The sequence below is a fragment of the Triturus cristatus genome, chromosome 4_2 (genome assembly GCF_964204655.1).
Source record: "Triturus cristatus chromosome 4_2, aTriCri1.1, whole genome shotgun sequence".
NCBI lineage: Eukaryota > Metazoa > Chordata > Amphibia > Caudata > Salamandridae > Triturus > Triturus cristatus.
Window position 1 is genome coordinate 924,481,638 of NC_140586.1, and position 13,160 is coordinate 924,494,797.

General features: G+C 49.7%; 1 protein-coding gene across 2 annotated transcripts in view; it reads left to right on the top strand.

The window, feature by feature from the left end:
- The window catches only part of LOC146835421 (complement factor B-like), a 687,940-nt gene that overhangs the window by 118,957 nt on the left and 555,823 nt on the right, over positions 1-13,160 (top strand). For both annotated transcript variants that reach the window (XM_085602982.1, XM_085602983.1), the window contains exons 5-6: positions 6,014-6,112; positions 7,464-7,597. In XM_085602982.1, the coding sequence (XP_085459108.1) occupies positions 6,014-6,112; positions 7,464-7,597 (233 nt within the window). The remainder of the gene's footprint in view (positions 1-6,013; positions 6,113-7,463; positions 7,598-13,160) is intronic.

Below are 13,160 nucleotides of genomic sequence, written 5' to 3' on the forward strand. Positions count from 1 at the left end.
AATTACTAGTCTCAACATAAAGGTTTTCCAGATACATCAGTCTGCATCCCCAGCACAGGTCGGACTCGAATTAGGCTTAAAAAAGGAAGCAATGGGGAGGATGTATGCAACTATTAAGTTATGGTACCTATTGAAACAAAATAAAGCAGACTGCATTGAACAAAGCCCTGTGGGCTGAACTAGAAAACGAAAAAAAATCACGTTACAATCAATATCTTCAAACAGCACTACTAACAACTTGCGCAGGTGAGCTTTGGAATACCAATCTACCCTATTCATCTTTCAAACAAGCTATAAACAAATCAGAAAAATTTAATTCAGCAAGAAATTTAATTAAAAAATTTAAAATTAATTAATTTAATAATTTTAAAATTTAATTCAGCAAGAGAACACATGCATGAATGGTGATCAATAATTATAAGAACCTTGCGCCGGCACCATCTCTAAATATTACATTCTCGATCCATCGAAAACAACACCTGAAGGCCCTTCGCTTCGGCAAACTGCCTTCCATCGCAGATTAGCCAACCTGGGTCCGTAAAGGGCCGACAGAATGCCGGCTCTGTGGCAGCAACAAAGAGGACTTTACCCACCTAATCTGCATATGTCCCAAACTTCGCGCAGCACGAGTCGCTTTACTGAGGAATGGGCTGAATAAAAGAAGAATAGGGACCTGCCGATCGGCTATAATAGCAGGTCTGGATCCGACTGACACTCTAATGAACTGTCAACTGATAAAGTTTCTCAACTCTCACGAACGGGTATTAAAAACAGAACAGTTAGCTATCTCTCCGATAAGCTAAAAACCTTCACGTTTCACAAAATTCAAATGAGATTACCTGACATTTTAGAATTAAGCCTGGAAGGTAACTCTTTGATTGTACAGAGCACTATTATTTAATCAGCACGTAGACCGAGCTTACTTTAAGCTAAGTACTCTTGTATACTCTTGTATATTTATAATTCAGAATGGAAAGTTTTTAAGGTGTTACTGAAAGAGACAAAGTTTTTATTGTTGATTTAAAACAAGTGACAAATTGATATGGTTTTAACTAATACAATAAACTTTTATTACATTACATTACACTAAATACCTCATCATACACACATGACCTCACTCATGTTTGGTCCCATAGATCCTTACATTCACCCACTTGCTCATCCACAGTAAAGCACACACAAAAACTAAAGAATTAAGATAAATTAAATGACTAAAAGTAGAAAAAAAGGAAAAATAACGTCATATAAATGTGGCGGGATTTATGTATGAAATAAAAAAATAAGTAAAAAATGAAACACAGCGGAGGGCAGCCATGATCTAAGATGGGTGACATATTGCTTCGAAGCATGGCAATCATCTTGAAACTGTTAAAAACGTATACACTATTTAAATACCCTTTGTAGATGATTGCAATTTTAGAAGCATTGACTGTGTGTAGTAAAGCTCTGTGCGATAAAATGAGCAGCAATACAGCGGCCTCTGTCTGGTGGATTGTAGAGGACTCCAAAACAAAAAGAGAAGGGAAGAAAAAAAAGCAAGCTATCAAAGGAGAAAATGGAAAACCTAAAGATGCCCCCATGCCCAGGGATCTGAAGTCCACTTAGATTCAGGTACATGTGCACATATGATCCAAAAAAACCCCGTTACTCAGAGGACAATAGAGACAATGGGTGAAGTGGGCTTACTAAATGTCCCATGCTATATGGAGTCATGGGTGAAAACAGAAGGCAAATGATGCTTGAACAGACCAATGGCTGAAGAGAGCTGACCCAAAGTCCTTCTGTGTATGCAAATGTATGTTTTTTTAATTTTATTACAAAAGCTAAAATGGCCAGTCTAGATCTAAAAATGTTTTACCTAGTTAAATAATTCTAACAAAATCACATATAAGTACAAAATTACCAATGGCAAAATTACAATTATGAAAGAAATTACAAATGGCAAAACTGAACACAACAACCAATCACACCGGATTTCTAAAGGGCTGCTAATCACCGCAAGGGTATCCAGGGACTGAGAGCCAATCTGCTCAGGTGGAATCAGTTGAACAACCGGGTCTTAAGTGCATTTCTAAAGTCTTCAAGAGAGGGTGAGGTCTGGGGGGGAGGCCGTTCCAAGACTTCACTGCACAGTAGTAAAAGCAGCGACCTCCATTGTTGCTTCGTGGATGCGGGGGGTGTGAGCGAGGGAGAGGGAGGCAGAGCGCAGGTGTCTGGTGGGTTGGTGGAAGCTCAGGCGGTTGTTGAGGTATGCCGGTCCTTGATTGTGCAGGGCTTTGTAGGTGTGGATCAGTATTTTGAGGTGGGGTGTGATGTGGGTTTATTTGGGGAGATCGAGGATGAGTCTGGCCTCCGAGTTCTGCATGGTCTGCAGTCTCTTCATAAGGTGAGTGGTGATTAATGCTAGAGCACGTTGCCATGATCCATGCGGCTGGTGATGAGGGCTTGCTTGATGGTACATCTAGTGCTGACGGGGAGCCATTTGAAGATCTTTCAGAGCATACGAAGCGTGAAGAAGTAGACGGAAGAGACTGCATTGATCTGGTTTTTCATGGTGAGTTTCCTGTCCAGGATGGTGCATAGGTTCCAGGTGTGGTCTGTAGGAGTGGGTGAGGGTCCTAGCTCAGTGGGCCACCAGAAGTCATTCCACGGGGAGGTGTTGTTCCCTAAAAATCAGTGTTTGCTTTGTCTGTGTTGAGTTTGAGGCAGTTGTTTAGCTTCAAGTCAGCAACACTGGTCATCCACAGTCGGTAGTTGACTTTCGTGGTGGATGGGTCTTCTAGTAGAGAGAAGATGAGCTGGGTGTCGTCTGTGTAGGATAGGATGTTCAGTCCATGGGTTCTGACAATGTTGAAGTTCTTGGGTTTTGAGGTGAAAGGAGGTAGGCGGATTCTCTGGGTTCTTCCAGTGAGGAAGGAAGCGATCCATTTGAGGACGTCTTCTTAGATTATAATATTATGGAGCCTCTTGATCAGGATGTGGTGGGATACGATGTTGAAGGCCGATGAGAGGTCGAGGAGGATCAGGGCAGCTGTTTCTACCCAGTCCAGGAGGGCTCTTATTTCATCAGTGGCTGTGATCAGGACGGTTTCTATACTGTGGTTCGAGTGCAATCCGGATTAGGATGGGTCCAGAAGATCTTTGTTCCCCAGGTATTTCGTGAGTTGGTGGTTGATGGCGAAATCTGTGGCAGGAAAGGGGTGCAGGGAAATGGGCCAGTAGTTTTTGAGCTTGTTGGGGGTTGGCAGATGGTTTCTTGGGGGGGGGGGGGGTTGACTTCAGCGTGTTTCCAATCGTCAGGGAAGATGGCCGAGGTGATAGATGTGTTGAAGATGGCAGTGAGTTTGTTTCTGATAGTCCTGATAAGTTAAACATGTGGTGGGGACAGAGGTCCATGGGTGCACCTGAGTGGACGGAATGCATGATGGTAATGGTGCTTTGAATGGTGAACTTGTTCCAGGCGGTTGGAGTTTGCGTCCGTGGGGGCGAGGAGGCTGAGGATGTCGAAGGTGCTGGGTTGAGGTTCAAAATATTTGTGGATGTCGTATATTTCTTGGGAGGGAGTGGCAATGTTTTCGAGTGTCCTTGACGATGCTGAAGAGTTCTTCGCTGTGGTTGGAGCTGGCTTTGATGCGGTCAGTTAGAGCATTCTTTTTAGTCTCTTTCAGGAGTTGGTGGCAGTAGTTGGACGATGTCTTGAAGGTGGTGCGGTCTTTGGGTTCCTTACTGGTGCATCATTTCCTTTCCAGTTGCTTGCATTTGCATTTTGTAGTTCTCAGTTCCAGGGTGTACCAGCTGGCATGTTTGGTGGTTCTTTTGATTTTGGAGGGTTTAATGGGGGCGACTCTGTCAGTGCATTCAATGATCCAGGCGGTGAAGTTCATGACAGTCTGTTCAAGGTTTGTTGTGGTGTTTGCAAGAGAGGTGTTGAAGGCATCGATCAACTGGCTTTCGGATACTTTGTTCCAGCTGCGGTGTGAGGTGCTGGGCAGCTTGGGGGTGGTGCCAGAGGCTGTAGTGATGGTGAAGTGGACGATGGAGTGGTCCGTCCAGGTGATTTTGTTGACATGGCTATACTTGACACTGAAGCTGGCTGTGAAAATGGAGTTGAGCGTGGGTCCAGCGTTGTGTGTGGGGTCAGTGACTAGTTGGGTGAAGCTGATTTTGTTCATGCTTTTGAGGAGGTTGGCTGTGTTGGCGTTGTTTGGGTCGTAGAGGGGAAAGTTGTAGCTTCCGAGGAAGATGTAGGGTTTTGTGTTGATGGTTGGTGGTGCAATAAACTCAGGGATGCTGTCGCCAAATTTGGGGCACAGTCCTGGAGGTCTGTAGATAAGGGTACTTCTGATGGTGATTTTGCCATCTGTTTGGATTTGGAACTTTAAGTGTTCCATGATCGGGGTGGTGTCCTCTGTGGTGGTTTCTTTGTGGATGAAGGCAATTTCATCTCGGGGTTTATTGATGCGATCCTGGTGTGCTATCTTGTATCTGTTGGGCTTGGGCATGGCGATGTCGGGCGCGGATGCAGGCTTGAGCCAGGTCTTGGTGAGGAAGACAGCATCAAGGGTGAGGGAGGTGATGGTGCCTCAGATCTCAGTGGTGTATTTGCAGAGTGATCGGGCATTGAGCAGGAGACAGTGAGTTGTCCTGGCGACGTCGTGGAAGGCGTGGTGGTGGCGGTAGCTTGTGTGGGTGCCCTGGTGTTGCAGGAGAAAATGCAGTGGTGGCATGAGAAAGGTCCTACTGTTGAGCGTGGAGAATTGCGGCAGCAGTTGTTGTGTAGTTTGGGGTCCAAGGTTGTGAGCTCAGCATTGGTGTAGCTGTGAATGACACGCGATCCAGGGTGCCTGGAGCTGGGTGTGGTCCAGGCACATTCAGTGTGCCAGTGGCCCGCCCACTGCTTGCAGCCGCTGTGCGGCTGCGCCTTAGCCTACAATAAGTAGGTCCTGTACGGCAGAGGGGTTAGCAGAGGCAGGAAGCGGGGGGGGAGAAAAAACATGAGCTATGGCTCGAAAAGCAGGCGGGCGGGGGGGCAGAAAAGGCAGCAGAACGGTGATAAAACAAAAATTACAAATAAACACAACAGAGCGACATTAGCACAATAATGGCAACAGAAGGCAAGGCACAATAAGAACAACGGAAAGATAAACCGAGTTAGACACAATAAGGGTTAATGAAAGTGAATCAGGCACAAAAAGGACACAGAAGGATAAAAGCAGAGCGAAAAACAAGTCAGGCACAATATGGAAAGGAGACAGATAAGTGCAGAATAAAAACGAGTCAGGCACAATATGGAAAGGAGACAGATAAGTGCAAAATAAAAACGAGTCAGGCACATATAAGGACAACAGGATAAAGGTAACAAAGTGACATATGACAAAAGAAAAACTAATCAAGACAGAAATGGGAGCACAAGCGAGGCAGAGGTAATGGGGAGCTGGCATGGGCACAGGGATTACAAGGATCTGTGCCACCTGACATCATTGTACCAGGATACAGGACCAACCATGGGTTTTCCCTCACCCTGGACAAGGGAGTCGTAAATGGGGTTTCACATCTATGCTGTACACATTACTTTACACAATTACATCAGGCTACATTAGGCGCGTTTCAGTACTTTTGGGTTGCCCAAATACCAGCCTATTACAAGATTGCCCCAGAGAAATGGAACATACCATGCGAGGGTCAGATCGCTCGCACAGATTCTAGGATACCAGTCCTCACTGGGGGCCCTTTTCTCCCGGACGTGTTACCTTCTTGAGCAGGCGAAATGTCCTGATGAAGAACTTTGAAGCCACAGTTTTACTGCTATTTTTTTTAATTACCCCTGGGGCTGTTAATTCCTGTTAATGGCCTCAAGGAAAATACAGGCCGCCAGAACTTGGGCTTTATTTTAAACAGTTCTTCCAAATCCCCCATAGTGCACTGCATTCCTTTGATCTGCAGCTATGTTCATACGGTATAAATTCCAGTGCATGAATACATGTGTAATGAGATGCTGGCTCTTTCTCACCAGAGTTCTACACATTTGACACAGCAGAAGAAGTTGTCGACTCCTTCATTTCCTCTCTATCTGCTGCTGTAGAAATCGCTGATCCGGACAAAGTGGGTGAAGGTAGGTCCACTACAATTACTAAGGGTAAGATTACAAGTTTGCCGGTGTGGGCAGCCACACCAGCGCCCCGCTCCCACAAAGCCAAACTCGACTGCCCGCCAGTTTTCTCCTGGTCTGGCGGGCAGTGCTATAGCGGTCCAGGACGTGTGCTCATAAGTGAGCCTTAGCACAGCATCGCCGTGGGACCACCAAAACAAGGGGCATATTATCAAGAAACAGAGTTAAAATTATCGCCGCTTTAGCGGCAGAAAACTGGCGCTAAAGCGGCGATAATGGGCATGATAATATGCCGCAGAGAATTCCAATGGAAGCCCATGTTGACACCAGAACATGGGCTTCTATTGGAATTCTCACTGGCATTTTAACAAGCCCATTATCGCCGCTTTAGCGGCAGTTTTCTGCCGCCAAACCGGCGATAATTTTAACTAGTTCCTGCATGGCATGGACAGGTGCAGTTCATGCCGTGCAGGAACAGGGGTGCATAGAGACAGGGGGGCACAACACGTGCTTCCCTGCATGCACCCCCATGCACAGGGGCAACAGGGGGCCTCAACGCCATGAACAGTGTGGAGGCCTGGGAGCTCAGAATATGCTTGGCGGTGCCGCAGCGGCACTGTCGACATATTAGTGCCCCAAGACCGCCGCATCACCACCGAGGGATCGCTCATCCCCAGCGGTTGCGCCAGTTCTTTGGTGGACCCACCGCCATACTCGTAATAACGCAGTTGGACTGTCAGTGCGGCTGTAATCCCACCGGGGTGTGTCGGTCCATTGGACCACCAAACTCATATTTAGCGCCTTAGTGTTTTTAAATATTGTTTAGGCGGCTTCTTGAGTGGGTGGTTGGAAGGAAGTGAGAGGTAAAAAAAAGATGGAAAGGGGGCATTTGGAAGGTAACAAATGTGGGTTAAGGGGACACGATGAGCTTTACGTTAGATGACGAGCTGAGGCTTTGTGAATGAGGATATGTATTGATTTTTAATAAGTCAGAAGCCTGGCAGGAGCAAATATAATGACACAAGGTGGGTTAGGCTGGAGCATTATTTAAGTTTTTATATTTGGCGTACCGTTGTGTTTTTTTTTAGTTTTGGTGCAGTAGCTCTGTGTCCACACTGTACTGGGATTTAAGGAAGGGGCTTCACATGTTTTGCAAAGAGTGCTTCTATATGTGTACAGCATGTACAGTGCACATTGGTGTTCGCATGGCATACGGATCCCCTAATGAGCAAGTCAAAGTCTTCCACGTGCCACCGCCGTGGGGATCTGCAGGAGTTGGCGGCATTTATCAGCAGCTGATGGCCCTTCTGCCAAATCTATGAACTTCATCACTGCTTGTCTCTTCTATCCACAGCGACAGGTGCACGAAAAATTCAAATACAGAAAGATGGGGACATGAACATTTACATCATCCTGGATGCGTCAGAAAGTGTTGGAAAAGAAGACTTCGAAAAAGCCAAGGACTGTGTTGTCAGCCTCATAGAAAAGGTAAGATAAGGCTGGACAGCAGGAGAGCACCCCCCAGGGACGCCGGGGCAACGCTGAGCCCAACCCTGGTGCCGGCTCACAAACTAACGGTGAAATATCTGCATTGGGAGCTTAGAAAATGGGGTTGTTGTTACCTTGTATTTAGAATGTCCTCTAGAAGTATTTTTGGTTGATATTGACTGGCAAAATCTTATCGTGCAGAGGTCTTTATGCCCAGGGCTAACCACAAATATAAGTCATTATCCACAGCTGTGAGCACTCTCTTACCCCGTTGTACCAGCAACTTCTAATTCTGTGCTGAAAACAATTAACAGGCATTAAGATGGACTTTTCCACCACCTTCCAGCCTTCAATAAATACCCAGTTTTTTTCATTGCCTCTGCCTATCTTTCAATATTGGGTCAGAAAGAGCAATGTTCTAGGTCAGTGATACTCAAAGTACGGCCCGTGGGCCACTTGCGTCCCCCCTGACCTTTAAGTTCAGCCCCCTGGCCAACAGCACCACTGGGTTCTTGGTTACTCGACTCAGCTCTCACATTATAATTTATAAAATGTGAGCTAAACCGGCTGACATTTACTTAAATGTTCATTAAAGTAACTAAAGGAAGTAACTGGTGTGTCCGTCACTGTAGGAAGCTGGCTCTTTATATTGTATACCAAAAAGAGGTTCACTGTGCAAAGAGTCCAGGCATCGCTTATAGGTGGACACGGGCTTGCTCTAGAAATCCCAAGGTGGTCTTTGAGGGGTCAAGAAGTCTCAGGCTTATCAGAGAGGAGTGTTAGACATCTGCAATGCACACACAGTCAACAAATGGTACACATGACTCAATGAGGAGATCCACGCACAACATGTATCTTTATATATATTTAGGCACCGCAATCAGTACGAGCAGGTAAGTACGTTTGGAAATAGAAATATTTCCAATTTTCAAAAGTCGACACAATGCAATTTTGAGAAGCACCAATGTTATCCTATGGAGGAAAAACAAATACTGCATATAAGTTCTTTACAGCGACTTATGAGACTGGCCTCCTGGACGTAGGGGGAGTATGGGGCAAGGTCTGAGCCAGCACCAACAAGTCACCTGGGGCAGCCGGGTGCAGAAGTGCAATACAGCGTCGGGTGCCCATTGAATTCAATGGGGATCCATCCGGTCACAAAGAGGCTGCAGGTTTGGACTACGGGGCCAGTCCAGCTTAACCAACATAGGGGCTCAGGTTTCACGATGCTTGGGGACACCTTTGGTCCTCTTCTCTTTGGGCCGGGACGGGTGGGACGGGTGGGTGCAGAGGTGTTTTGAGGCATTGGGTTTTTGTCACCAGAGACATTCGCAGTAGAGGGGGCCTATGCAAAGAGGCTGCGGCATCAGGAAGTCCAAAGCTGGTGTAGGAACCTGGGGTCACCAGGCCCTAAGGGCGGTAACGTGGCGCGAGCCGGTCGGGCAACCAGAGGGCTATGTGTTAAGCAACCATACACCACACGCTTCTCATGGACTAGAGTCACACACAATAAGGGACGCCACCCCGTTGAAATTATGCAAATACTTCAACTTTATCCAAGTATAGCTGGTCAGTTGCAGTTCAGGAAATAACAAGGTAATACATGAATCATAATACCATCGTTCAGTACATGCGACACTCTGGGTGATATCTATGCAGTGCCTAACCTCGTTCATGTACCCACGCCCGCTGGTTAAATGCAGGAGATTCTAGCGCTGTGCGCGCTTAGGTAAAGTCTGTCCCTGAACCGGCCGTCTAACACAGCGTAATACTTGTAAGGGGGAACATTGGGTTCATCAACATGGCGCCTGTCGAACTGAGCGCTCCTCGTGACCACTGGCCCCTAGTACTGTGAAGCAAGGCATATAAAACACAGCGCTACGCGCAATCAGTTGCATGTGGAAACGTTTGCGTAGAACAGTTATCACAACACGTTACTCGTAACCAGTTGCATATCATTACCTTCGAGCAGAGCATATAATACAGTGCGCTACTCGCGTTCCTGGGCATGTAATTACTTTCGAGCAGGGCATATAACACAGTGCGCTACTCGCGTTCCTGGGCATGTAATTACTTTCGAGCAGAGCATATAACACAGTGCGCTACTCGCATTCCTTGGCATGTAATTTACTTTCGAGCAGAGCATATAACACAGTGCGCTACTCGCATTCCTTGGCATGTAATTTACTTTCGAGCAGAGCATATAACACAGTGCGCTACTCGCATTCCTTGGCATGTAATTTACTTTCGAGCAGAGCATATAACACAGTGCGCTACTCGCAGTCCCGGTCTCTCCGGCTGGGGAAGCAGGGTCGGTGGCGTGAAGCGCCACACGAGGGTAATGTCAGTCAGTTCTTTGGGCGGCTTCCCGTGGGGAGGGTGACCGGACTTGAGGAGCGGGTCCCTATGCTCCGGTGCAGGTCACAGAGCACCGTGCTCAGTATTACAGAAGGGGGGACACGGACAGGATCCCTCGGCGGGGTCTCTCCGTCGCGCAGGCAGGGGAGGGGACTCCCACGGAGGGGACAACCCGGGCCAAGTGCGGTGTGGTTTCCAGACCAGCAGGGGGCGCACCAGGGGGGATCTCGGCCTCCGGGCTTACCTCCGTCTCGGCGTCAGCAGGCGTCCGTCCTCACGACGTTGGGGGAACTCGGCCCCGACCTTGCGCACCTCCTCACACGGCTGCGACGGCAGCAACGGGGCCCCGGACTTCACCTGGGCCTCGCGACACAGCAGGGCACTCCTCCAGGCCGCGGCAGTGAGCGCGCTGTCTTCGTCGTCGCAGGGGGGGGGCTCAAATTAAGGATGGGGGTAAAGTGCTCAGCGGAGCACGCTGCCGGGGGTCCCAGACCAGGGCAGGGAGCGCGGGGGTCACAGCGCTAGTACCTGGTCGATCCCCGGTGACTTGGCAATCGGCTTAGTATTTTGTTCAATAGGGTAGCTTGGACATGCAGTCTCAGCTCTGGCATTCAAGGCTTACAGCTCGCTCTTGTCATGCAGTCTCAGTTCTTAAAGTTAGGTTTCAGTTCTCAGTTGACAGATGAAGTCTTTTGGCGCAGATGTATCTGGCGCCCTTAAGGGGTTCTGTTACAGGGGTAGGGATGGAGAGGGCGACTAGGTCCTTCCTAGTCAGGTTGGCAGAGAGTCTCTGGGTCCTCCTACTACTGGGCAAGATCAGTGGGATTCACAGGGCACCTCACTCACTTAAGAGGCAGTACCTAAATCCTGTCACTCTCAGAGGCATAAGTCCCTGGCTAGGCCCTACCGCCTACACTCCTGGTGGATTCTTCCAGCTCTGCTTCACCCCAATGGCCAACTCACCACAAAAGTTTCCCTCCCACTCTTAAGTAGCCCTAGGTCAGGTGACCTCTAGCCAAGGCGGCAAAAGTAAAACCCCACCACCCTTCTAGAAGGTTCCAGCATCTTCCAGGAGCTTCCCCACTCTAACTATGGGACAAAAAGGCGGGCTGGTGTCGCAACATTGTTGTGGGTCCCAGCCAGCTCCTGGCAGCTAGGGTGCTACTATGAAAAACGACCACCCTGCAGTAGCAGGGGTCTGTGGCAGCCATCTTGGGAGAAGTAAGCACCTGCACCTTAACACTGCAAAAACGAAAAAAATGAGGGAAAAAGGGCCAAGTCCAACATAACCCCCTTCCAGCCGAAAGCCAGGGTAGACCGATCAATGCCTTGATGGTCTTCCCTGCTTGGGGCGAGAAAAGGTGGACGCAGGCCCGCAACGGCAGGAGCACCCGCAGGTTCTCCGCCGCTCTGGAACCCAATGGTTCCCTAACAAACCCCCCTGGACCAACGAAACCACCCCACTGGGGCTCCCTAGCTAGTTGTGGCCAGGACCGGCCCCTGGGCCGTCCAGATGTCTCTGGCCCGGGTGATCTCGCGGAGTGGGGGGCAGTAGCCCCAGGCCTGTAGTGCCCGTTGACCACTCCGGTCCTCCTCCTTGCAGTCCTAAACTGCCTCTGGTCCTTCCTCCTGGGGTTCACACCCTTAGGCTGACCAGCCTTCAGGGGCGAGGCTCTCCTCCCCCTAACTCTCCTTCTGGGGTTCCTCACCCTACCCTGCGAGGCACCCTCAAACCACCACTGTCTCCTCAGTACAGGGCCTTGACCCTTCAACTGATTCCTCAACCTAGGGTCTAAACCCTTAGGCCGAGCTGGTGCCCGAGGCGAGACCTTCCTCCCTCTGCACCCTCTTCCAGATTTCAGCACCCTCCTAACGGGAAAAGTACCCCTGGAAGTCAATTTCGGGGGGACCCTGTTAGCAGAGGCCCCACCCGCCAGGTCAGGCAACCCCTGAGCCTGGCACCCCAGCCCAGGATCTACACCCTGAAACTGGGCCAACCCCAGAACCTCAGGCGCGCTGGTTACAGTCGCCCTGGGTCCTCCTGACACTAGGGGCTCCCCTGCACTGGATGGCACATCGGGACAGCCTAGGCTCCCAACCTGGGGCTCCCTTGCGGAACTCTCCAGGCCCTGAGACTGCGGTTGGGGCACCTCGGGACACCTCCCCGTCTCACGCCTTCCTACAGATAGGTCGCGAGGCCCTACAACCCTCTCTCCCTGGGACCTAGCTGGGCTATCTGCCACTCCTCCCACCTCGCTGGGTTGGGAGATCCCAGCACCACCCCCTTCAGGTTCACACCCCAATGCCTCCTCAGACACCCTAGTGATGTCATCCTGGGGTAAATAAAATCCTAGCTCCTGTGGAGCTTCCGGTATGCTGCCACCAGTGTCCTCACTGGACACACTCATCTGGAGGGCACGCAGCTCCAACTCCTTCATCCGAAGCTCGTGCGCCATCCTCTTCTCCTCCATTGCCCATTTCTGGTCTTCTCTTTCTTGTTCCAATCTGGCTCTTTCCCATCTTAATTGCCTCTCTTCCCTTCTGTCCTCGTACTCCTTTGAAGACGCGCTCCTCCTAGACCCTGTCCTACTACTGGCCCCAGAACGTCTCCCTGGGGGCACATTTTCAGACATATCCACGTTCACGAGGTCAACCACCTCCTGGGCGCTCTCCTCTTGAGGTGCATCTGGCGCCTCCTGCCCCTCATCCCCTCTCCCTTCTGGGTGGGCCTCTACCCATGCCCTAATGGCGGTGCGGAGTTCCGGTCCTTTGGCCTTCCGCATCCCAGGCACCCCCATACCCTGCCCGAACTCCCTTAGTTGCTTCACAGTGTACCCCTCGAGGTCAGCTAACCGGAATTCCATTCTGGCAGGTGGGGACCTAGACACTAAGGAGAAAAATTCCTAGGGTATAGGCAACAGTTAACGGCTCACCAGGCTTCTTGCACTCTCAACCTGGACAGTGGAACTAACAATGCAGCAATCAATGTTTTCTGAGCTGTGGAACAAAAAAATGTAGGATAGGCGTTTAATTGTGGCGCCCTTCGCCTCACGGAAGGGTGCTGTATGGTCACAAGTCCCAAGGATCCCACCGCTGGCCAACAATGTAGGAACCTGGGGTCACCAGGCCCTAAGGGCGGTAACGTGGCGCGAGCCGGTCGGGCAACCAGAGAGCTATGTGTTAAGCAACCATACACCACACGCTT